This window comes from Accipiter gentilis, chromosome 16 (genome assembly GCF_929443795.1).
Source record: "Accipiter gentilis chromosome 16, bAccGen1.1, whole genome shotgun sequence".
NCBI classification, from domain to species: domain Eukaryota; kingdom Metazoa; phylum Chordata; class Aves; order Accipitriformes; family Accipitridae; genus Astur; species Astur gentilis.
Genome location: NC_064895.1, coordinates 15,020,451 through 15,047,199, shown reverse-complemented (window position 1 = coordinate 15,047,199; position 26,749 = coordinate 15,020,451). Strand labels below are relative to the sequence as shown.

At 44.2% G+C, this 26,749-nt stretch overlaps 1 protein-coding gene across 1 annotated transcript; it reads right to left on the bottom strand.

The window, feature by feature from the left end:
- Positions 1 to 460: 460 nt before the first annotated feature.
- ATP6V1C2 (ATPase H+ transporting V1 subunit C2) lies at positions 461 to 21,864 on the bottom strand. Its single transcript, XM_049819598.1, has 13 exons — positions 21,369 to 21,864; positions 21,049 to 21,206; positions 19,429 to 19,496; positions 14,073 to 14,158; positions 9,243 to 9,337; positions 8,475 to 8,566; positions 5,363 to 5,461; positions 4,210 to 4,278; positions 3,109 to 3,201; positions 2,592 to 2,685; positions 2,185 to 2,282; positions 1,671 to 1,800; positions 461 to 843 (listed from the first exon to the last, which is right to left on the bottom strand). The coding sequence occupies exons 2-13, from the start codon at positions 21,175 to 21,177 to the stop codon at positions 748 to 750; spliced, it is 1,149 nt and encodes a 382-aa protein (XP_049675555.1). The 5' UTR covers positions 21,178 to 21,206; positions 21,369 to 21,864; the 3' UTR covers positions 461 to 747.
- Between the last annotated feature and the right edge of the window lie 4,885 nt (positions 21,865 to 26,749).

Below are 26,749 nucleotides of genomic sequence, written 5' to 3'. Positions count from 1 at the left end.
TCAGCTTGTTTATAAATAAGGAATGAAAGAACTGGAAGTTTCCCCTCCTTTCAAGGAAATAAGTTAATATGGGTATTTGTAATCTAGTATCTGTAAGAGATTGCCTGTAGCTCATAACTATGAAAGGCAGTGCAAGAACCACTGGTAGCCAACAGTAACTTGACTGCTGATTTGGTGCAGGACATGTACTCCAACTCTAAGTCATCCCAGCAGATGAGATCTAATGGAACTGTTCTGAGATGTCTTGGCAAAAGCTAAACTTACGAGTACTTGGGACTACAAGTCATACTACAATAAGTTCCACAGCAATTTTGAGGATCTTTCTTCTTAAGCTTTTTTTAAATTAAAAACCTTTGGGTTTTGCTCTGATGCTTTCTACTTTTTTGGGGTTTTTAAGTTTGCTTTGTTAGAAAACCAGGACTGTGTACACCTAGCAGATCCATTAGCCACCACACTTTTTAAATTGTTTTATTTCAAGTCCAGTAGATATTCCATCTTTGTAACTTACAAAAAAAAATAAATACTACCATAGTACCTCCTGCCTCTGAAATATGTTTTTGTAAAACTAGGAACAAGGGAGACTTAGGTTGAAGTCACTGTAAAAATTACAGGAAGGGGTAGGAAGATCTTATGCAATTATCCTGCTACAGCATCTGCATTTTAATTTGACTTTCAGCAGCTAAAGATTTTTTTACTGTAACATTAGGGTCTTGGAAAATTAATAGATGAAGCTTGAGCAATTTTTCTTTAACTGCAGTCAAGAAGACTGAGGTCAATCTTGAAATAGACATAAGGATAGTATTCTTGATTACTCAGTTGTAAACCAGGGATGTCCATGCCAGGCTGCAAAAGAAAACAATATGACTTTTAGTACCAGTAAACAAACTTGCACAGTTCCAAGCTACAGCAGATTGCTTTTGCATTCCTCTTCCACAGGTGGAATGGAGTTTTGTATCTGCTGTGCTTAAAATGAGGAATTTGCCACTGAGAATCTGGCATTTGCTTTGTATTTTCAGGCTACCTAATACAGTTAGCATTGAGAATTCATGCTTTGTTGCAACTTCATGAACATGTATTGTAGCATTTTTGTGTGCTTCAGCTCTAGAGCAACTAATTTCTTTCTCCTTCATGCACTGGGAATTTTGTGCTTGCTGGTTTAATGCCTAGTGGTTTATCCTAATTGGTTTATCCTAAATTGCTTGTACACTCAAGATATGTGGTGGGAGAAAGCAACTACTGCTTCTTGCTGAAGGCCTAGATTGAGGTATTTAGTCAATGACAGCCTTTTACAGGGGATTGAGGTGTCAGAGTCCTAGCATTTAGTTCTGAATTCATTTGTCTTGCTTGTGTTGATCTGAATGTTTATAGAAGTGAAGCTTTTTACCTGGAGGAACTGCCATAATTGAGCAGACCTATTTCAGTCTGGTAGCTGTAAAAATCAGATGTTTTAACAGAAAACTTAAGCAATCTCTAAGTATCTCCATCATCATCTGAGCCTACCTGTTACCCTAATCCAGTCTGTAACCACCGGAGGGATTAGAGGTGCATCCAGGGCTCCTCGCATTGTAAGATGTGAGGAGATGCACGCTCTAGCCCCTGGACGGTGAAAGTGTTCATTTGTCAAAGCTGAGACAAGCTAGAGCATGTGCACTCGCAGTCCAAATACATACGTCCATTATACTTGCTGCTGCAACTTCATCCAAGTGTTTGAAGACCACGTTTAGGACATCTCTGAGGCGTTTTACAGACTTCCTATTTGGCTGCAGCAGCATTGCTTGGAAATTCACTGGGAGGCCATACCTTGAAACACATCAACGTACACAATCATCTGCTGGGAAGGGGCACACCTTTCCACTCCTGCCCTTCTCTCTCTCTCTCCTGTCTCCTGGCATGCTAGCTGATGGTACATTGCAGAAAAAATGTCAGTGGTGGTGTGCTGCCTCCTTATCTGAAAGCCAACTAAACAGTGTCTTTGTTTTCCACTTACCTGTAAGTGCCCCCAAAGAACTGTTCATCAACTTTGTACGTCACCTTTTTTGTGGTCATCTGTATTGTCTCCTGTTAGCTCCTGGAATGAGGTGTGTAAGGGATGTTCCCTCCCACAAAGAAACTGCTCCAGGAAGACAGCTGTGGATTTTGACTTCTATAGGAACGTCTGCCAGCACTGCATGTTTACCCACTTACCTCAGGACAGATTCAACAAAAACTCTCAAGGCTTTCACATGAATCCAAGCCACAAATGCTTCGCTGAAGTTCACTTTCAGCCAGCGCAGTAACGGGCCCTATGAGAACAGATACAACAGTATTGCGATCCCCTCGCTGTGTGAAGCAGCTCCATAGCTAACACCACTGAATCCATCATGGGCTGCTGAGATAATTCTCAGGCAGCCTGTTAGTGGCTCCCAGTTTATCAGAAACTCAAGTGACCTTGGGCAAATTGTGTTATCTATCCTGTACCTCAGTTTTCTGAGCTAAATGGAGCTCACAGGAGTCTGTTGGAATCATAAAACCATTTCTGAGTGAGAGGTGCTTAGGCACGCTGGTAGCAGAGGCTGTCATTATGCAGGCCATCAATTTCATGTGCTACTTACATATTGTTGTTTCTTATCAGAAGCTAATTTCATCAACTCTTCCTTCTCACATTTCAGTTCCTTCTCATCAAAATAAAACTCTCGAACCATGAACCTACAATTGAATGACATTTGCTCTCACAAGCCATAGTCCAAGCAATATGCACACTCATTTCTTTTGTTTCTGGAGAAGTGGGTACAGGATGTTTCAAAGTTGCTAGCCATTTAACCAGATCAGGTATGTGGAGGGTGGGAGTTGAAGTCACCCACAGAAAGCAAGCTTCCTGCTGTCAGTAGCATGAGAGCAGGAAGGACAATTCCAGGATCTGTAGTCTGGTGCTTAAAGAACAGGATCGCTGCTGTATCTACTGCCACAGCTCCTTCCACCCTGCCTTCTCATGGCTTTAGGACCAGCAGCAGCCCAAACAGTAAAGAAGTCCTGAAAACCAGTGATGGATTCAGCTGTACTGCACACAGAACAAGCTTCACCTTACAGCTGCTTGCTAGCCTGTGCTGCCTAGCAATTGGTGCTTCTTACCTGTTCTCCCTGGCTTTAGCCTTGAAGTCATCCATCACTTTTCTAAATAGGGTCACAGTGAAGAGTCCTCCCTCTGCATCCTCAGCAATCATTCTGTGAGAGGGAAATCCACTGCTGTGATTTGACATGGCAAATCCCTCATACCTTCTTTACCACCTTCTTTTGCAGTTCTTTTTTTCGTTTATGATACTAAACAACACCCTGCTTTTCAAGAACTGCTGTGACTGAAATAGGGAGCTAAGTCTTTACTAACACCGGCTATGCTATCTCAAGTGTAAAACTCCCTGAATTAAGTTCCTGAACCCATCGTAGTACACACACATTCTGCCTGTCTGATTTTACTGTGTTTCCTGGTAACATTCCCCCACTTGCCATGCACTTCTGTTTTTTGAGACAGGTAGTAGGAAACAGCTTTCTTCTTTCTCTGTGCTTTTCACTTCTTCCATTTCAGATAATAGCAGTCACCTCTTGTGCCCTGGATTGGACCTTATGATGTGCATGAACTGAGCAGTGGAATATATAATTTCTGGGAAGGATTTTTTAGTCCAGGTGACAGGATAAGTTAATATGGCATTTGCTAATGCAAATGACAGTACAGTGAATTACCCTATTCTACAGCAGGAAGCAGTTAAAGATGCAAATACAGTGTTTGATCTTTGTCAAAAGTAGTTTTCATAGAGTCGTATGTGATTGCATGTGGCTGAATGTCCTGGGTTCAGCTGAGATGAGTTAATTTTCACAGGAACCTGGGAGGGGAAACCAGGAGACTGAATTATGCCTGGATTACTGTAACAAATTGTCTGTTTTACACAAAAAGCAAAGGCCCTGGTTCAAAGTAGAAAGAACTAGATTACTGGAAAAGGGAACAACAAGCTAATTGTAAAAAAAACAGTAATGATTTTTTTTTTTCCTTTCATCTGCACTTCCCTTCAAGAGGGTAATTTCTGATTTCAGTTGAGAATGAGATTGGCAAATCTATATGTTAACATGGAGCCCATGGGTTAGACAAGTGATTCCTTCCAGGATCCAGCAATTTGAGGGGCTGAAATATGGCAGGGATGTCTGAAACAAACAGGGACCTTAATCTGGAATTTCACTTACTTGGTGGAGCGAGGCACTACCATATCGGAGAGGGATTCATAGGTCTTCTGCCACTGTACATAGCTTGACCTTTGACCAACACAAAAAAAGCACAGTAAATAAATACTACATACCAGCAAGCAAATGTGTTGATAAATAATTAAGCTAACGGCTTAGGATAGAAGGGTTGGAGCTCATTGTGCTGGTTATGTGATTAAGATACATTAAGCCTCTCCTATCCTTTCCTCGCCTAGTCACCAGCTAGGGAGATGTTTCCCTCAACACTGCAATTCTCGCTTTGGGTCTTGGCATGAGGAAGGGCCCAGAGCAGGAAGCTGATGGTGGGAAGGATGTGGCTTTTGGCACATACTTCCAGGCTGCCACACAGCATCCCATGCTCCAGGACCCCTGCACAAGCTGCCCCTGATCCACGGTAGGTGTGGTACATCTGCTATCCACAATCCCAGAGCTGATCTGGTGCTACAGTGCAAACAAGGCAAGTGCCAGCGCTGGGAGAAAGGGGTCAAGGGGATGGTAAGAGTTTGCAAAGCGAGAAGTCTGTTTATAGGGGGAATCTGAAAGAGTGTGCAGATAATAAACTCAACAAACTTACCTCAGATAGCTTTTTGTAACATGGTTTACAGACAAAATAGTGATGGTACTGTATGTGTATGTTGGGACAGAGCTATACGGAGAGGAAAAGTTTTGTGTAGGCTTCTGGGAAGGATGTTGCATAACTTCATAACTGATGGTGATGGCAGTCATCCTACTTGCAGACATTTACGAACACATGGCCAGCAGAGGCCTTGTGAGCTTCACAGGTCTAATTCCTTTTATAAACTGGCTAAGCTCCAGTAAGAATCTGGTTTTCTCTTTTTTTTTTTAACTCATACTATTCGTACCAGGAGGCCGTTTGATAACGCACTCTGTAACCATTAAAAACCTGTACCCCAATTCTGTCCTGCTCCAAGTTCAGAGCAGTCTTTGTCTCTTTCTTTCGTGCCAGCACCACCCTTGGCAGAAACTGTTCTTTCCTCTTTGCTAACCGCTCCACCCGTGCCCCAGTCAGGGTGCTGATGGGCTGCCCCAACCTCATCCAGTATTGCCTGGATCGGGTGCTTAGGCCTGAAACTCGATGCCACATTGAGCGTATGTGCACGCACTATTGCCTTACTTTGGCACCACAACGAGCAGCGTGATAAGATATTCGGAATTCAGAACAAAGTCTTCTTTATGCACAATGTCTGCTAGGGTCCGAGTCAGCAGATTTCCCCTACAGTGAAGAAGACAAAGGAAAAATAACATTAGCAGGAACCCAGCAGCAGCACACTGGAGGTATTGTGCTGTGGTTATAGTTGCTAATAGTACATACTGGGGTAGAAGGCGGCCAGGAAGGAGGTGGCTAAAGGACATGTCTACACTTCTAAAATGGCTATTTAGTTATTTTTACTGCAACTAAAAAGAATAAAAAAAGCAACTACTACTAATGGCAGAATATTGGTGACTAGCACGAGGCTAGTTTATGCCCTTTATGTGAAATTACACCATTCTGCTGCTATTGCTTCTACATTAAGGGTGTAGATGCTTGGGAAGCGCACATCTGAAGTTACCATCCCACTCCTGGTCATCGCTGCATCTTGCCGGAGGCACCTGCCTTCTCAGGTTGCCTGTTGAGCTGCCTGTGTGACCGTGCTTCAGTCAGAGTAAGCATTGTTAGTATGGACCGAAGCCATCAAAGCAACCCTGGCACACCTGGACTGCCACAGACAAGCACACAGAGATACCTCCAGCTGAAGGACAGTGGGAGCAGCAGTCTGCTGCTCACGTGGGACCTGCAGGAGGTAGTCTCTTCACAGCAGGAGCCCACTTGATCACACTGAGTCCTACTACTGCTGCACACTCAGGAAGCATAGGCGGCTGGGGCTGGCCGGGCATGGCTGGTAGGCACTAGGTGTGTGTGGAAAGAGAGCAGCTGCCCTCCCTGTGGCGGGGCAGGAGTGAAGAAGGACCTAAACCAGTAGGTTTTGGTTTGAGGTTCTCTGTCCCAGCCTAAACACTAATTAACTGGCTGGGTAACATCTTATTAGATGTTTGTTCAAGCCAAGCTAGCTGGCACTGGTAGTCACCAGAGAAGCCAGCATTTAAAGGTGGATGGGAGGGTGAGAGGACAATAGACCTGGACCACAAGGTCTCTGTTCCTCTCCCTCATCACTTTGCTGGAGGCCTGGCACTGCTCATGTTCCCCACACAGAGCTTCTTCCTCTCTCCAGGTGCTTAAAGCTGACATGGAAGCTGGAGAGATGCTGCAAGAGTGGGCTGGGAATACAAATGGTGCCAAGAAAAGAGAAATGGGAGCTAACGTCCCCTTGTCCCTCCCGCCCATGATTATCCACATGCACGCAGCCTGACACAAACATGTCTAAGACTGTCTATGTCAAGCTGGAAGCACAGGCCAGTGGTGCTGGCTGGCGGTGGTGAGGCATGGACACAGGAACTCAGCAGAGAAAGAAGGAGATGTAACTGTGACCTGGCTCTGCTGACCCTCATGGGCACTGCAGTCCCCATGTTGAGAAGGTCACCATAAGGGATAGCGGGCTTTTTGACAAACTCATTCTGAACCACCACCTGGAATTATCTTTTTCTGTGGTTTCTCCTTGGGTTCAGTGGAGTTGGTGCCAGGCATGCTCATTTTAGCTCCACAGTCAGAGCAAAATTCAAGCCACTCTGGACTTTGGTGTGAGTCTCTGTGACTACCTGCCTTGGGTAAAGGCTGGTTTCTAGGGAGGCTGCCAGCCTGTCTGGCTGCAGTGCCGGGAATCATAGAATCATAAAATGGTTTGCGTTGGAAGGGACAACAAAGATCATCTAGTTGTAACCCCCCTGCAGTGGGCAGGGACCCCTTCCACTAGACGAGGTTGCTCAAAGCCCCATCCAACCTGGCCTTGAACACTGCCGGGGATGGGGCATCCACAGCCTCTCTGGGCAACCTGTTCCAGTGCCTCAACACCCTCACAGTAAAGAACTTCTTCCTTACATCTAATCTAAACCTACCTTCTTTCAGTTTAAAGCCATTACCCCTTGTCCTATCACTACATGCCCTTGTAAGAAGTCCCTCTCTGGCTTTCTTGTGGGCCCCCTTTGGGTACTGGAAGGCTGCAGTAAGGTCTCCCTGGAGCCTTCTCTTCTCCAGGCTGAACAACCCCACCTCTCTCAGCCTGTTCTCACAGGAGAGGTGTTCCATCCCTCTGATCATTTTTGTGGTCCTCCTCTGGACCCACTCCAACAGGTCCCTGTCCTTCCTGTGCTGAGGACCCCAGAGCTGAAGGCAGGACTGCAGGTGGGGTCTCACCAGAGCGGAGCAGAGGGGCAGAATCCCCTCCCTTGACCTGCTGGCCACGCTGCTTTAGATGCAGCTCAGGATATGGTTGGCTTTCTGGGCTGCAAGTGCTCATTGCTGGCTCATATACAGTTTTTCATCCACTAATACCCCCCAGTCCTTCTCCGCAGGGCTGCTCTCAATCCACTCATCACCCAGCCTGTATTTGTGGAAGGCGAGGACCTGTGTCCTGTGCCCAGAGCAAAGGGCCTGAGTAGGAAAGAGTGGCACATATGAGCATGTGTTGGGCAAGGACTTGCACAGCATCATCTAAGTTGCTTTAAATTTACTACTTACTGGAATTGACTATTCTCCCCAGTGATACCCTGGAAAAAAATCCAGGTATAGCACTAACATAAGTAAAGACCACAAGCAGTTGAAAGACAGGAGAGACAACATTTGGGGACCCCTGACAAGGCATTACCTGGACCAACATAATGGGACAAAGAAAAAAAAAATGTAAGTGGGATGCTGGTGAGGTGCGGCAACAAGCAAGACAGAGCTGTTTCCTATGGGAGCTCTGCAAATGCAGTTCAGAACATAGGAAACAGTTCTGTCCTGCAAAAGAATCCACCAGCTGACCCAGCTCATCTAATTTCTGAATCCCTGAAATCTCATCAAAACAGTAGAGCGCATTTGTTTTTGACTCTTTCCAAGACTATCTGCTCACACTGCCAATAAAATTGTATTAGGAACTGCAGTCTCCCTGAGCTGATTTTGAGACATGCTGATCACACCAGCTCCCCGCCTCCAGCTTTTGCTGGGTCTGTAGATACTCAGCATGCCCCAAAGCCAGAAAAATTTGTTCCCACCAGAACACACATGGTCCACTGGACAGCGACGGTGCGAGCACTGTCCTCAGTTCAGCCATGTAGCATTCCAGATGCAAACAGGCATGTGCTATACTTACACAGTTTTTTTCTCCAGGCTTTGCAAATTTCCTTTAATGTTGTTGTATGCAGCTGATCGTGTCTTTAGGTCTGTTTCTATCTGAGTCACTTGCTATAACAAAGCAAAAAAAGTGACTCAACTCAGTGCTTGAGGCATTGTCCTTGCCCCCCTCCCGCTACCTCTGCACCTTAACACAGCAGTCAGACCCTTGTAAAACCATCGGATTGTGGCCAAGGAGCCGGTGTCAGAGCTCCCCTGGGGCAAAGGCAGAAGAGTAGGATTCAGTTAGCTCTTGCTTTGTGTGTTATAGCTGTACCTAAGGAGCAAGCTCACGGTTTCTTTTGTTATCTATACTGAACAACACATCATGCTTTTCTGAATGGACTGACTGTGTAAATAATTCATCCAGACTGCAATGGGTTTGATTTAATGTCAGGCCAATAATTTCACAAAAGAACTCCAAAATGGAGAATAATATGGCAGTATATAAAACCAATAAAATATTACAATGAAGGGGATTGAAGTGCAGAAAGCATGTCAATGTACCCTAGTAAATCTGATAAAGTGCCATATACTTACAGACTGGATAGGTTTAAATATATGTACCATTATTATTACAGTAGAAATTAAAGTAATATCAACTGCTTCAGTACAAAGTGTGTGCTTCTGACCCTGTTCCTGCCCAAACCAAAGGCAAAGCTCTCACTGACTGCCATGAGAGGAGAGACCAAAAACTGCCAAACGACATGCTTCCCCATGACGTCTTAAAATTTGGAGTACAATTTACCTTTGCTAATGCTTCTGATATATTCTTCAGCGGCTGCTTTATGGGATATTTGGCCATGTCCCACTCAAACCGTGTCAGGTAGCTAATTAGGTCAACTGAAAATGCAAAGAGATGCATGAAAACAGATAGCTTACCAGATGGCAGGTCAAAGTTTGGGTAGTAGTCCCCAGCTATAGCCTAGGCATAACTTTGGCTGACATTAGAGACAGGAGTGAACCAAAAGCCCACCTCTGAATCCTCATAGAAATTTGATCTAGATTAAATCCACACAGATCATATGCCCAATCTAATCATCTTTCTAAACATCCCCAAACATAGAAGCTGAAACAGAAATCTTTTCTGCATTACACCTAACAGTGCAGAACAGGCATTACTGTAAAATTAGCTGTATCAGCAGGACACAGCAACATGCAGCCATTCCTCACAGTAGAAACAGCTTCTCAATGTAATCTCAATCTTGATTATTGCAATACACCTGGATTTATTCCCAGCAAGAGCTACCAGAAAAATACTTTGTGCCCAGGACCAGCAGTAATACTCAGGATTGTTGAGAGTTTGATCAAAGGTATTAAGAGCGTAGCTGATGTCATTTCTCTGTGATTCAGTCAAGCGCTCACTAGAAATCAAACAAATTCAGGTGCAATGAGGATGAGGAATTCCTCATTGACTTTGCACACAGAGGTCCCCATCTCGCACAAAGCTATATGGTATTTCTCTAAATGGATAAATCCAGTCACAACAACAGAAATTCACAGCAAGGCCCCATGCATGCAGCCCCCCAAAACAAGGCACACTTGGACCGCAGGGAGCCATGGCTTCTGCCCAGAATTGAGGGGAGATGACACATATGACACCCAGCTCCTAGAATAGGATCATGCCATTTCACTCTGAAGACCAAGGCTCCTTAACATTAGAAAACATTAAGGTTTGGTACATTATGGTACCAAAGAGGGAATTCTTGTCTAGCAGCTTATGAAATCAGACAGCTCTCTGCCTGAGTCTTGAGAGCCCTTAGGATGCCAAACACACCCCTACATAGTGTTCTTGGGCAACTTTATGGGATGGGATAAAGTCATGCATGCTGCCACAACAAGCAGAGGGGCTGGGACTGTCTCCCTACAGGGTAGGGAGGCTAGAGGAAGGCAGCAGGCAGGGTCTCCATGTCTAGACTAAGAGGCCAGAGGAACGGTCATCTGCAGGGTACGCTTCCTTCCAGACCAGAAGGGTAAACGTGGAGAATATCTGGGAAGTTGCTCTGGGGAGATGGGGAGCAAAACAAGCTCCCCATCTTGCCAAGGAGGGGCATGCCGGGGCCGTTCAGTGCTCTTTGCTGCCTTGTCCAGACAATTAATTCAGGCACACAGCGAGGTTTGAACACAATTTCTTGTGGGCTGGACTTCCAGGGTGTGGGGAAAAATTTATGAACCAAGATGCATGAGAAGGAATGTGAAAAGTTGTATAATTGCCATACTACCAGGCTGAGGGTTCTACCCTGTCTCGTGTGATACCGAATACGCTCGGCAGGACAAGCACTATCCTTTCCATGGGCTTCTCTCATCCCACAACAGAGTCAGTTTACCCTATTAGATTTCCAAAGCATGGAAAGTCTTATGTTAGGAAGAAACAGGCTTCTTAGCAAGGGATAAACTGCCTGGGAGGCAGAGAGCACTGGCATGATGGTGTTTTCCCCCTCTTTCTAAAACCACAGCTGTGTAAACCTTCCCCCCATCCAATGGACAGGAGTCATGAGGCAAAGATCCAACCCTTCCTGCTAAGGTCTGACTGGGAATCAGCAAATTCCCCTGCACAGGCAGAGTACCGAATGGAGGCAAAACTGCAGCAGGCAGGGAGAGCTATCATACAGCTCCTGTGTGTGCAGTTCTCCGGCAGTGCTTGCTCATGGTCTCTGCGGGGAAAGGCAGGGAGGTCAAAAATATTTGAGCGACAAAATTCATTTTCAGCATGGGGTATGCGACACAAGGATTTCATCCCACTGCCTCTCTTCCAAGCTTTCTTGCTTAGGCTTTGCTAAATTCAGTGGGACTGAAACCTGCAAAGAGCATGGTATTACTGGGCTGTGTGGAGGAACAGTGTATTCACAGGCTCTTTAAAGACAGACACTGACCTGTTTATAGCTGAGGAGATATGAAAGTTCCCTGGAGACCTACACATGCCCCTTCTATCCTCACATTCCTTGAATCTCAGCAGAATTCAGATGTTAGGCAGTTAAGCACAGCATGCGTTCTCAGCCTGTTACAAGTTCACTCCTGAGCAGTGCTCTGGCACTGGTGCAGTTTAGTTAAGCAGTCTGATCTTGGGGATGGCACAAACTGCTGTGAACACACTAGCAGAACTGAGCTTAAAATGCCAAGCAGTCCAAGCACCCTGATGCTCCTGGAATGGCACTCCTCATTTGTGGAACCTGTAAAGTCAATTCTAACAGACTTCAGATAGCTGCCCATCTAGGAGATGCTTCCTACCTACCCCAATGTGCTCACAGCTGCCCAGGAACCCCACAGCCTGAGTATCTCGTAACTCTAATTTATTCACCTAGCTCTAAGAGGCAAAGTTAAATACTTCCCCTTCAAAATGCTTAATTCTTCAAAGTTGTTATGCTTGCCATTTTGCTTTGTTTTGAGCTCATTATAAAGAATGAAGTTATTACACGACTTAACCAAATTTTAAAATTCGTTTGGGTTTAATGTTACTATAAATGGAAGAGAGTTGTGTCCAAATCTTTAAAGAAAAGATTTACTTACATTTCACATTTCTTATTCTGTCATAAGCAAGAAAGTATTTCCTGCTGTTTTAATATACTAAAATTCCCTTTATTACACAAACACACATTTCCCTCTATAGGAGAGACATCTCCACACGGCTGCTTCCAAGTGGTGCCTGCTGGAAAGTAATGTGTGTGTTCACTTAACTAAAAGTGCTGTATCTTCTAGTACTTTGTATTTTTCTTCATGTAAATCTAACCGTACAATTGTTAGACACACAGATACCACCTTCATCAGTTCATGGACCAAACTGCTGTCAGGATTATATACAAATGAGCTAAAATCAGAAAACTTGTAGAGTGCAACTTAAAACAAAGTTTGAGTTGGGACAGACTAATAGTCAAACAGGACGATGCAGCAAGAAGTCACGTCTTATAATTTTGTTTCTGATTTCACAGCCTCAAGGAAGTCTTCTACATAAGGTCCTTTTGCTAACCAGAAAGGGGAGGAGGAAGAATTAGTACAGCAAAGTTACTGCGGCTTATGAAGAATGACACTGGAATATATTAAGGGAATTCTCATATACTAAAGCTGACTCAATTTTTTAAGATGCAGTCAATAAACTTGGAAAAGTTAATGTCTTAGTTTAATATGATTTGTTTGGGTGACCAAATCCAGACAGAGGATAGAAATTAGTAACACATACAAGTAATTTCCACGTCCTTGTATTACAACACATGCAGAGCTGATAGGAAAGGAAAATGGTGTAAAAAGAGGAAACAAAGGAAATAAGTGAAACCTGTTGTTTCTCAAGTCATAGGGATATCGTGATCAAGCTATGAGGTTGTTACTTGAGAAATCCATCGTAACCTGATCACTGTATCTCTACAACCAGACCAAGACTTGTCTCTAGCACTAATACACACAAATGCATGCTTGTAACACCACAATCATCAATCATCAACATACTTTTGAGACATTTCATTTTATCCTTTAGCCCTGAAATACAGTAAGTGGGATTATTGTACTTGTCAAGCAGTTGCACTCACTCATCAGATGTCAGTCATATGTCATGCAAGGAAGAAATTTCTAAAAGAACTTCCTCCCCATCCTTTACTCATACATTTCTGAAGTACAACATTGCAGGCAGTCGAAGGGTGATGGAGTGTGCGCTTTTAGTTTTTTTAAAAGTGTCATTCTACAAGCCTGTAATTAGCATGTGTAACACATCCAGTTTTGTTGTACTTTGCCAGGAGAGCTGAGGAGGAATTTGCTCTGAAACACACTCAGGGTCTAATGACCTAGGAGCCATCAGTTTCTAAAGGTTAATTTTGCCCTTGACACAGGCTCCCTTTAGGGCCTTGACTACCATGGTAGATAATAAATGGGGAAAATTAGTTCATGGAAGTTATAAAAACACCACATTGACTACTTAGAGATGGTGTAGGGGAGCATACAGTAAGGCAGCATGTCCAAAGTGCGCCTGTTGTCACTGCCTGCTCTTCTTTGCTACGCAACTCCTGCCAGCCAGGGCAGGACACCACCGGAGGGCATTTCTTCCTAACTGGAGCAGCACAAGCACGTCCTGCCAGCCCCTGGAACAACCTTGTGAGTGCAGCCCCAGCTTCATGTTTTGGAGCTGTTGCCTCACATGTCCACCCGTGATGTCAGAAATCCACAGTTAACAGTGCAATCTATCCCAGCACTGTAGGAGGGAAGGCAAATCACTAACAGATCACTGACAGATGTCATGCAGTCATACAGAATGAGATTTAGTTGCCCGTAAGAGATCCAGCCCATACAGGGCACAGGGCTAGGTCATTTTAGGAGTGAAGAAGGATGTCTCCTGCTTTCCTCTTCACTCCTCAGCTCTGGTATTAGAAACTAGTTCAGTACCAGATGCTGAACACTGTCCTGGAAGCAAAGCTGGTGCTGGATAAAGCTTCTGCTAACTTTGAGAAAAATGGGAACAAGCTAGATGTGTTCTCAAAAAATGTTGCTGATGGTTGTCCTTTCTAGTATGTGAGTGTTTCAATTCCACATGTTCATATTCTGAACCAAACAAAGGCAGCAGCAATGCATTAAAAAACCCCACATTCACAGAACCTACCTCCATTGGCCAGAAGATTTTCCTGGACTTTATCTTTTGAGTCCTCCATAACTTCTCCTATGTACTGGGCTATTTTCTTTATTACGCTTAGGTGTAACAAGAGAAGCTTTGTTAGTGAAGAAACAAAATGCATATAAAACAGTTGCCACAATAATCTGATAAACATGGAGATGCCCAAACAAAACACTTCTGAAGCAGGGCAGGTTAATTTGCAATTCAAATGATGATGAACAATCTGTGGCATATTGCAGAACTAAATGCCTTATTTCTGAATACACTGATCTCCACAAACACATAGGTAATATCATCTCCCTGGTGCTTTAGACTTGCAGAAGATCAAGATTCAGTCTTCTACTGTACACTCAGGATACTCATAGCAGAAACCCATGGCAAGAAGAAGGCAGGAAACCCATGTTTAAAACTCCAAAGGTGATGGAGGAAAAAGAAGCTACATACAGACAACATTGGCTGAAAATCTGTTTCATGGGATGCTAAATAAACCCTTAAGGCTTGCTGAGATAAGGTTCTTACAAAGTACTCAGGGGAAAATGACAATGTTCTCTTGTTTGACAGGAAGAATTTCCTTCTTATTCCTCTTTAGGGAACTCCTCTCTTCAGCATGCTGGACAAGACACTCCTTTAAGATGTGGAAGAACTAGATTCAAATCCTTCCTCTGCCCAATTCAGAGCAGTGATTTGAACAGAGCCTTTTCTGGAGAACATTGTCTCCATGTAGTTATTTATTCTTTGCTTATTTTAAAAAATGGATTCATTGAGTCTCTCCAGTAGTACAACCCCCTGGCTCTAGTCAAAGTACCTACCTCATACAGGTCGAGAGCCTTTCTGGTTGTTCTAGTATCCTTCTGTACTCAGAAATATTCACAGAATTTGGCCTTTAGTTCCCTAACTGCTCCAGGCTCACTACACATTGTTACAAAAAAAAAAAAGAAAAAAAAGCAACTGCTAAAAAGTAACTGCCTGATCATGAAATTGGCAGAGACATGAAGTGGACATAATCCTTAGTGTGGTGACAGGGAGTGGAGCATAATGGCAGGCTTCTTCTCCCTGTCCTTCCTTACAGAGGGAAGACTACTACAGCTGCAGATTTGCTGAAGACTGAAAGGGCACCTACAGTGTTTGGACAATGTGTCTTGTGACATCCTGTGCCTTTCAAGAGCTCAGGAAAGGGACATCAGGCCAGGTACAGATACCATGAAAACATTAGAGAAAAGGATTTTCTTTGATGTGCTACAAAGCAGTTATACAGGCCATTTAAAAGCAATAATTCATAGAGGTAAAGATTCCCTCTGTCTCCACTCCTGTGACGAAACTTACAGTCTTTGGAAAGGTTTTCCTGTCCTGTGACAGGGAGGAAAAATCTGAGATTGCTGATGCTGTCAAGAATGAAGTAGTCAGAATTCCTGCTGTTTAGGGTCATTTAGCCTAGACAGGAGAAGACCATATTGCGGCCTTTCAGTATATAAAGGGGCCTTATAAGAAAGATGGAGAGAGACTTTTTACCAGCATCTGTAGTGACAGGACAAAAGGCAACAGTTTTAAACTGAAAGAGTGTAGATTTAGATTGGACATGAAGAAGGAATTCTTTACTGTGAGGGTGGTGAGGCACTGGAACAGGTTGCCCAGAGAGGTTGTGGCTGCCCCATCCCTGGAAGTGTTCAAGGCCAGGTTGGATGGGGCTTTGAGCAACCTGGTCTAGTGGAAGGTGTCCCTGCCCATGGCAGGGGGGTTGGACTAGATGATCTTTGTTGTCCCTTCCAACCCAAACCATTCTTCTCATGACCCTGGACAGGTGCAGTTCAGAGTGCCTGTAGGAGGAATCTACACCACTGTACTCCAGTTCATATCCCTTTCTCAGGACTGCCACAGTTTTTCACCATCTGGCTGCAGCCACTTAGGGACCCAGTGTCAACTGAATGTTGGTGGAGTACAGCGTGTGTTGCCCACACTTGGGCTGCAGGGAGGGTGCAGTGATCCACACAACAGTTCCCCATCAGCTGCAACCTTGCCAAGCACTTCGGCAATTTTCAGCTTGTAAATGCAGCTGGTTTTTGGCTCCTTCACAATGCTCAGGGAGCCCAAAGGAACTTGGAACAAGGCAGGACTTCAGCCCAGTTAGTAAGAACAGTATAGCAGGAGGCTAAAGACATTACAGAGAAAGCAGCCATCAGGAAAGTGTATAAACCAGTAGCTTTTCCAAGGAGCCTGAGCTGCTTTCATTAGCATTGAGTGCAGCTGGTGGCTAACCTGATAGCTGGGAGACAGTTACCTCTGGTCTCTCTCCATAGGTATAGATGGTGAGACCGGTATGTACTCTCGTGTACCCAACAGTCCTAGCTGCCCAGGTGAGGCTTGGTTACCTTCCAGCCCACACGCCCCAAGGTCCCTGCAGCAAGACACAGCCAGAATGTATGTATACACTGGGCCAGAGAAATGTTCTCCGGTTCTGGCCTAGTCTCTGTGCCTTGCCTTGCATCCTGTGAAATGCAAGTGGGATTCACTCATCCAATACATTCCCCATGCAAAGACAGAACATGCACCTTGTGTACCACTGATGTCTGAGGCAAGCGAGAGGAATCAGACCCCCAGAGGAGCCCCATTGACTATAGTGACATCCAACAGCAAGCAGCTTCCACATCCAACCCTTAAACCTCTGCCTTTAGGTGAGATGAATCACACCTTAAGCAAATCTCATGCTCAAATGATGCATTATAAAAGGAGAGGGTTTCAGCTAAACTGCCTTGAGAAGTAGTAATAAAAACCTGTAAAGAGAGTAATTCCATTTAGCCTATTATTATGGCTTGGAAGACTCTCACATTTTGCTTCTGAAATTGCTGCAATGCCATTCCTCTAACACACACACACACACACACACACACAAAAGTCTGTATATTAAAGGGTGCTACCAGCTAGGCCTCCATAATACTGCAGGGAGCAGAAGCCCTGCAATCTGAGGCCACTGCAGAATGCTGCGCCGACCAAGGACCGGGGAGAACCCCCAGGTAGGAGTGATCAAGGGGACTGTCAGCTTGAGAGAGCTCCATGCTACCACGTGGTGACATGGAAAACCACTCTGCCTCCCTGTGTAAATAAATAATAAAAGTATGTGGAAACAATAGATCCTGCAAACTCTTGCCCCTTCTCTGCTGTCCTGGCTGGGGGCAGTGCTGACAGGTTTGCACTGCCTGGCCTTACTGGCAGCTGTGTTTATCTAGCAACAGTTCAGCAGGTTGCTGTTTCAGAGGAGCAGGAATCCAAATGCTCATTGTACAGGCTTGTAACCCTCTGGATGCCATTTACTTCAACAAAGTCCGAGTGCTTGGCGTTTTAACCCTTGAATCACAATTTAGACTCAAAACCCTGGGCATTTATTTAACGCAAAATGTTTTTGTATGTCCATGTGGGACTTGATCTGCTCATACATGTGTTGATTATTCTCTGTTGTTACTCTATTCTAATGCATTTTTCTTATTTTTCAACACATTTTTCTTATTTTTAAATCTTGTTGATCCTTGTTGGTTACCTAGCTTGATAGGCAAATGAGACAAATAGGAAGAGTCCTTACTTCAGCAGGTCACGGTGGAAGGCCTCACAGACCCCTTTGCTCAGTGTCCATAGCATGTCATACGGTTAGAGTCATTACTGGCACTAAATGGACTGTTAGTGGAGTAAAGTGGCAGTCAGCTTGAACAAGGATCTGTACCATGTTGTCAAGTTAAGACAAACATTAACAGAAGGAGCCAGGGAGCCTAGGGAGCTCATACTGACATGGATCCTACAGGCAGCTTTTCAGAAGTCTTAATTATTCACAAAGCTGGGAATTAGTTCAGCCCTTCTGAAAATCAGCTCTGCATGACTTTTGGCAGCCCTCAAACCCAGATCACACAGTTGCTTGCCTGTCTGCTGCCCTGACTAGAGACACCTTCCTTGAGAACAGATAGCACGTATTGGCACTGTCTCTCCTCAAATTTGCCCCCATTCCTACTTCATGAAGAATCTCTGCAGTAGGAACCAGAGGCCTGAACGTGTTTACAAAGAATTTGGGGCAGTTGTTTTTGGGCAGGGTCACAATGAAGAAGGTTTTCTTGATGAATTAAGTTGCTCTGTCCTACCAAAAATCCTGAAAAAAGGGATATGGTTTAGTTTTAGGTAGTCCCGTGAGAAGCAGAGTTGGACTCAATTATCCTTATGGGTCCTTTCCAACTCAAGATACTCAATGATTCTAAAAAGATCAATGTTGTGTGCAACCCAGAGTGATCAAATGTAATCATCCTAATACAGCCTTGCTGTCACGCCAGTGAAGTGTAAAAAAAACCCAAAACACCCAAAAACCTATGGACAAATGTATTCTAGAAGACTTACTTTTACCCAAACTGCCTAGCTTACATGTAAACAGTTTACATCAATGTTTCTGTATGTGTTTGCCAGACAAAATCTATGGAAGTATCAAGCATATTTAGACAAGCAAATCCTTATTGGTCCCAGCTGAGGGGGAAAAAAGGCAAAAAGCCCCAGAGCTAACACATGCCTCTGTGACCAAGACCACAACTATACGTGAGGTATGTTTCCAAAGCAAAAAAGAACCCCCCCCCAAAACCCAGCAGCTTATACTTTCATTGCCTCAACAACAAAGTCTACTTTGTGCCATGAAGTATCTTACAACCTGGCATTTTCTCAACTTGCTGTACCATGTTATTCTTTGTAGACCCAGGTCAGTTTGGCCCAAAAGGGACACCGGGCAATGATCATCAAGGAGATCATGTGAGCCTTTGCATAAGTAGGTTTGATACAATATGAGTCAATATTTTGATTTTCAAGGAGTTTAAAAGCCTGAGAGGGAGAGCTCTGGGTTTCATTCAGAAGAACTTATTCCTTAGAACTCCTAAATCTGGTTGAAAAGGGGCAGAAAGCTCAATAGAAATATTCTGGGAAAATAAGATTAGGGAGGGCTTCATATTCTTTAAATGCTGTATTATTAATTTAAGTTTCTGGATGGGGTGGGAGGATGTTCTTTTTTAAAAAGAAAAAAAAAAAGAAAAAAAAAGAACCTTTTTAAGCAGTTTCATTTCAAGAAACAGCTTCCCTATCACTGCCACTCAAATGGATTGTTGTGCACACAAAACTATCATTGCCTTAATTCAGCTAAATTTTAAGGAATGAGCCTTTCTTTGTGATGACTCCATGACAATCAACACAAAGGTTAAACAAAGCCTATCCACTTCAGTCCAGTTGTAGTCTGGGCTGAACTGAGTCAGACGGAGGTGAACACAAGGACATACCGTTCCACAAAAACAATGTCTGTTTCTCATTTGTAGGTAGTAAATAAGATCTATTTTACCTTTCAGCAAAGCTATCAAGTTTTCCCAACTCATCTGACAGACCAACAAGAGCATCCAGTGTCCCCACCTGTGCAAAAGATGAGAAGTAGGTGAAAGATGCAGAAGTCTGTCTAAGGCTTCTGTTGGCAGAGTCTTAGGGACACCGACTTGTGTTTAGCATTTGTTTGGCAGAACTTTATATACTTGGTGGAAAATAGTAGCAATTCCTTTACCCAAGACCTAGGGCATAAAAAGCTTTTTCCAATAAAGGAAAAAAGTATGTGTAGTCTCAAGACTACCCGTCAGTGTCTTCCTTCCTGTTTTCATTCCCGTATCATCAAGTTGCATAGACTAGTCTTTAACCTGATAAAATAGTGACTAGAAATGTACACAATATACATACAAACAAATCAGATGTACTGAGAGAACCAAGGGAAGCAGCACTTATTCAAAAGGGGGTCTCTGCATTCTTTGCTATTACCAAACACTAGGCCTCTCACAAAGCCATTTCCTCCAAGACCAACATCTGCTTTTTCTATGACTCTGTCAGTCATAATCCCATGTTTATGGCACAGCAATATATTGCCAAGCCTTTTCTTGTAATGTTGCCAGTTCAACATTATGAAGGGTCAAGCTGAAGGAGAAGAAACAAATTTTACCTAGAACAATTAGCAGAATATTAATAGGCTGGTTGCATTTTTGAATATTACAAATGCTTTATTTCCTTTAACATTAGCTGACTCACACCAACACCAGCTGGATAAGGCCCATAGATGGTAGAAATCACATCAATCTCAGGTGGACATGCAAAAAGCAACATTCCCAGTCTGAAACATTCATATGACAATTCAGTAGGTTATTACTTGGGAACAGGCCACATTCCCCTTTTACTTGCACCCTTATGTAATTGGAACAGCTCAAGTTATAACTGTTAACAATCTTTTTGGATTAAAGCCAGACCCTGGATGCACTAAGTGTAGCTTTGTTAAGTGATGGGTGATGGCAACTCCCCAACGAACCACGTTCTACATCTGGAGTAGCTCTATTGACTAATGCAGCATATTTGGATTTTTAATAGCCACAAGTGAAATAAAAATAAGGTGCAGATCTTATAAAATAAGTATTAAATAATGCAAAGATATTTAAAAAATCATGGATTCATACTCTTCCTATTTATATGGTGATATGAAGCTGGGTAATGTAGCTGAATATACACACACATCCATTTCCCAAGGAGTCATGTGGATTATAGCACCGTCTTCTCTGTCAGCAGTCTTACTGCCATGGTTCTAGATACTTAGCTACTCTCTTTGCATTAGCGATCCAAGATGTACAATGCTGTATGACTTTCATGACTGGGCCTACATGGTACATTGAAGGCAATAGATTCGTTATTTAACTCATCTCACTCATGTTCACTCCTTATACACATATCCTTCCACTGTGAAGGTCAGCTTCAAGCACAATGACTCCTTTTCTCTCTGATCAATTTTCAGTTGACTGAACACAACTCATCCCCCAGCTGCAATGTTCTTCTACTCCCTGCATATTACCCCCAAAATAAATCCCACATTCATCCCAAAAGTCATTAGCCCCTGATACTTTTGTATTGCCCATGCACAAACCCCTTCCTCACTTACCTTTAAGTCTGGAATATGGAATTTGCTGTTGCTCGACAGGTTGGATTTAGACGTCACTGTGTTCATTCTCTCCCATGCCTGCAGATTTGCTTTATCTCCTGGGGCAGAAATCAGCCAGAACTCCGACATGATTTAATCTTTCCCTTCGCTCCTGGACACTGTAGAAACACAAGGCAGGTAAGTGACTAAAAGAGCACCACACAAAATGTGTTCTTCCCTAAGAGCAGAAAGAGTTAGAACGGATGACTGATTTTATTTTTTTTTCAGAAACACCAGGAGAGCGAGTCAGTCCTGTGTCTCAGGCTGAAATGGAACATGACCTTCTCCAGAATGTCACGGAAAGAGCGTGGCCGTTCGTCCTTTCTCAGGGTTGTTCCACCCAGTTTCTGAATGAAGAAACGAAGCTTCCTCCTCCCCTTTTCCCTCCCAGCCTCTTCCATTCGCCTTGCGCTGTAAGTCCAGTTCCATTGCGGAGTTTGGGGACTTCACGAGACCATCCAAGCGTAATTAAGGATTTCTGTTTGATAAATATCGTCACTCAGATCTTTGGGCACTTGTGGGCAAAAGCGAAAGCAAGGTGTAAAATGCCCTCTGCTGAACACGCAGGCTGCGAAAGATGCCGCTGGCACGATGGAATATTGCTTTCCCCTGTGTTTTTCTTCCCAGGTTGGGTAGGAAGGAGCCGGAGGAAGGCAAGTCGCGGTGCAGAGAGACGGTGATCAGCAGAACAACATAGACGCTACAGTCGCGATAATCCACGCGGGACAACCGCACCGGCGTTAGCCGGACAGAGCGGGGCAGGACAGCGAGAAGCAGAAACCGCCCAGCAACCTCCCGAGGCTCTCCCCGGAGCCTCCCCCGCCCGGCACGCCTTCGCTCTCAGCTGCGCGGGTCGGGGAAGATTCGGCGCTTGCCCTTCACCCCCCCCGCGGTGCCTGGCCGCGGCCCGGGGCCGGCAGAGCCCCTCCGCCCCGAGCACCGCCGCGGGGGGCGGGGGGGGGCGGGCGCTGCCCCGCTCCTCGGTACGCGCCGGGCTGCGCAGCCCCAGCCCTGCCAGCGGATGGAGCCGGGGCGGGGGGGATGCTGCCGGGGGGGGGGGGGGGTGGGGGGGTGGATGCTGCCGGTGGCGGGGGGCCCGCCCGCAGCCTGTCCGCGCCCGTCCCTGAGGCAGCTGCCTCCCCCTCCCCGCGCCGCCCCGCTGGTGCCCGCCCGGCGGCGGCGGCTCCCGGCGGCGGCGGCGGCTCCCGGCGTGGCGGGCGCGGACACGCTCGGTGAGGAGGCGGGCGGGAGGGCAGCCGCTGCAGCCGCGCCGGAGAGACGGCGGTGGGCGCCGGGGCGAGGTGGGGGGGGGATGGGGGGCGGGCGGGATTCTGCGCTTGGCGAGACAAGCCCGTAAAAAAGCCCGGTAAGAGCTCTGAGCGGTGCAGCTTTTCACCGTTCCGCTCTCTTTGAAACTCGCGCGGATAATGCAGAGGCCATTCGTTTTTAATAAACGCCGACTGCTTTCAGCGAGTCTGAAGGGTTGGGAACCATTAAAGAAACTTTTAGGAAAGTCTTGCTTCTGGCACTTCCCTGCGTGCTTTATTTAACAAATCCTCAGGCGGTGCAGCAGTCGGCAAGGTAGCGATGCTTCCTCCCCTGGTGATGCTTCTTCCTTGGCAGAAGGATAGCTGTGGCTTTTAGTCCTTACTGAGCCTCACGTTTGCCTTAAGCTTCGTTAAGATATTGGGAGTGTTTCGTAGGCCAAAATGTTCTCCGGAGCCTTCTAAACCAGACATGCTCTGAAGGAAACGAGCGCCTAAACAACTTCGAGTACCTGCCTTTGAGGGCCATCTCTGCAAGCAGGAATTCATCCCCCTCATAGAGTAGTATATGGTGCATCCAGTTCTCATTTTCCAGTTGAGTGGTCTAATCACTCTGCCGCCATACAGCACTTAGGCAATCTCTCCTATTACTGGCGTTTCATTTTCTTCCAAAGTGCATTTTTTGCTCACGTTTCTCTGTATCTAGTGTAAATAAAGCCCCACAAGAAACTAAACAGCAGGATGCTCTTGGTTTTCCACATGATCTGTCCTAAACTGCAAGGGTTTGAGATGCTGGGGCCAGGCAGGTCTGCTCATGCACAGAAGCAGAGCTCTTGACACTTCAAAGAACCTCAAATGAAGACCCCTAATAGGTTTAAGTATCTCCAGCACTAGGTAGAAGCAGCTGATGGAAGACATCCTGAATCATAGCCTTGGACTTGGACTGTTCCATCTAAATCATGCTTTAGGTAGCTAACATGCAGCTCAAGGTCTTAGACTCTAAATTTATAGGCTCTTTAGATTAGCCAAGGATTCATCTTCCTTTGCTTCACTTGAACATTTTTAGTGATATATAAAAAAGCAATACATGTGTGGAGGAAGAGAGTCTCTACTGAAAGCTCTCCAGAAAAAGACACAGAGAAGATTTGTAGCTGAAATAACCACCCTATGGGTGTTTGGGGTTTTTTTGCTTGCTTTTAAAAATTTATTCTTTTTCCTTTCTAGGCTAATTAAACATTCAGTGCTCATAACTGCAATTATTCTACTTCTTTTCAATCATGGTGTCCTCTAGGGCATGACAAAGGACTTTCCAGAAGTTATGCAAAAAACCTAACATACTGATGTGTGTGGTGGCATTCAAAGAGATAGTGATTCTTGGCTAATCTTCCTTTTTTTTTTTTTTTCTTTAGACTATGTGTTTTAATAATGAAAACACAATCAGCTGATGTTTGAGTATGTACATCATGTACTTCTACCAACAGGCCAGTGGTCTGAAAGGTATAGTAAACCTCACCTAGATAAGGCAGTTTTTTCCCATCTCAAACCAAGTACAGTGTTCACTGGACCCTTGCTGCAGTCTCAAGCCATGGAAATGTTTTGCATGATTGATTTTAGAAATGTTATGTTCTCATAGGCTTCTTAAATTTAGAATTGTGTCAGTTGACACTAGTGTTAACAGACAAGAAATGTTACTTGCTGCAGTGGCGCTAGCTGTTGGGGATGCTTCTGTACACATGGATATTATATTGAATAAGGTAAAATCCAAGCTGAAGGGTTGCCAGATTATTTCTAGATTCTACAATATTTGTTAATTCCTTCCTGACTGTTTTTATTGAAGCAATGTCATTTTTCTTATTTGTTTCATATAGAATCATTTGCTTTGGTTACTATTATTAAAGTAGAAAGTATTTTGCTACTTAATTTATTGTTTTAATAGAAAAATATCAATGAGACAGGATGTTAATGCCTAAGCAATTAAGTCCTATTGAATTATTTCTATGATCACATTTTCTGGTTTTACTGTGACTTTTTAACCTTTTTTTCCCCCACTATACGTTTTTTTAGGCTGGATGAAGCAGCAGTGAAGGTTGAGGAAGGAAGGAGCATGCAGCACCACATGCCATGGGATATGGAGAGGAGTCTGCTGCACACTCTGGTGGTAACACAGCTATGACAGCTCTTGTCTCCCCTGCCATTTCCCTGGCTGGTCCTGCGTGTGGTGCCATGTGATCTCAAAGCTCTCTAATTCCCTCATGATCATGATGTGTCTTTCTGTTCCCTTTGATCCATCAATGCAATGAACCTTTCCATGATTTTGCCTCTCTCTATGAGTACTTCTTCAGATGTCACACTAAGGAGCAAAACTCTGCCTCCAAACAGTCATTAAGAGTACTGAAATATCCTACCTGAAGTATCTCCCAAGGCAAATTTCTCTAACAGATAACCAAAATTAATTACCTAGACAATTATGACATTGATACTAATGGGAAAGCTTATGTTTTAAGCTTGCAAAATAGGAACCACAGAGCTGTAGTTCTCTATAAAACAATTTTTACATCTATTACAGGGATTACCTGTTTAGTCTTCTAGTAATGTGGTGGTGGGAGGTTCCCTCTGCTTAGAAAGGATCTTTTAAATCCTATTTCCTAGTCCTGTGTGTTTTATTATTACTGTAGCAACGTATTAAAAATTATTGTCTAAAATATTTCGATGAAGGAACTCTTAAATAACTTGATAATGGATAATAAAATATTACTTAAATGAAAACATTTTTCTGTGTTCTTTTAGAGATTAGTGTGCAAACTACTTCTTTATCATAATTCTTTAGCTGTGTATCTATTTCTTAATTATGTTAAAGAATATTGGTTATTCACTCTCTCTGTACTGTGAAGTGCAGCAGAACCTTCCTGATAAACTGCTTTTATACACTGAATGTGAAATGCTGTTTCAATGTGAATGTACCTGACAACTCATACCTAACATAATGAAATGTATGTCCGTACTGAAGGGGCACTGTCTCATTGTCATTAAAATCAGTAAAGGTAACATTCGGTTTGCTTATCACCATGTTGTTTCACTGCACCACCATGTCTGTCACCAGGTAACGCACACAGCAAATTCTGACACTAGAAAAAGAAAAAGCAAGCAAAATGATTTGCTCTTGGTTGAAAGCGTCCTATATCACATCTATTTGCAGCCAGTACACCTACCTGCTCATCTATATTCATTTGAATGGAAAATCTAAGAGTATATCGTTACTACACACAACAAAGATTCATTATATACAAGAAGCAAAATGCTTTGTCAAAGCTTCTACTGCATCATTCAGATCCTGACTTTTTTAACTGTTACAAGTGTAACAGGCAGATTTGCCTACTTTTAAGTTATTTGGATTGAAATGTTAATAGTCCACATTCTAGTTGATCTTTTCCCCTTTGATTTTCTAAGAAGTCTTAAATTGTATGACTGGCCAGGCTCAGATTTATCAACTTTGTCTGCAAACCAAATTTGACTGAAAAGAACAAAAAATTAATTTCAAGTAACTTGAAATAAAACACTGTTTCCTGCTGTGCAGTAGAAACTCTGGGTTCTACTGCACTGTGCGTTCTTCGTTTGCACTGTGGTCAGTTAACTGCTTCTAGACAATGGACAAGAGGGTCAGGAATCCTTGGGCAGTCTCACCTAAAGAAAGTCACATAATTCTCCAGCCTGTAGGAATCTCCAGTGTTTTACACCTCTAGGAATTCTTTGTAGGTTCAGTCCTCCTGACCCTGCCTAATGCCTTTTGAGATGCTGTAGAACATCCTGTTGGGCTTCAGCTGCACTTCCAGAGATGACACTGGTCTTCTGTGCATCTTGCATCACACCAACCAACTCCCTGTGGATGTCTGGGATTCCTTAGGGCATCCCAAATAGCAGAAGACCTCTATGTGTGGGCAAGTGAATTCAACTTTAAAGGTCTATTAATAGCTAGTGGTGGTCTAAGTAATCGGACAGTGGAACCTAGAAATGGTTGAGCTCGCCCTGAAGAAGTCACCTAGTGGCTACCGTGCTATATTGCTCCTCAGGCTTCATTAACTGCACTTGCCAGGGATGAGATCCAGCTGCCGGAGCTTCTAGTGCCACTTGAGATGTCTTTGCACACCCAGCCTGGCCTCCAGCTCATGCCGCAGAAGGGCATGGGTTTTCCACAGGTCTTGCGTCAGCCCCATCTAGGTGTCCTGGATACTGTGCGGCATCTCAAATGCCACTAGACAACCTACATTTAAGCAAGTGAAGCCTTAGGTCTCTGAAATGGGAGCTTAGACATCTAGCACCCACCCAGGCATCTGTATTTAGGTGTGTTGATCTCCCATGAATCTCAGCTATAATGCCCTCTAATACAAACTAGAATAGAG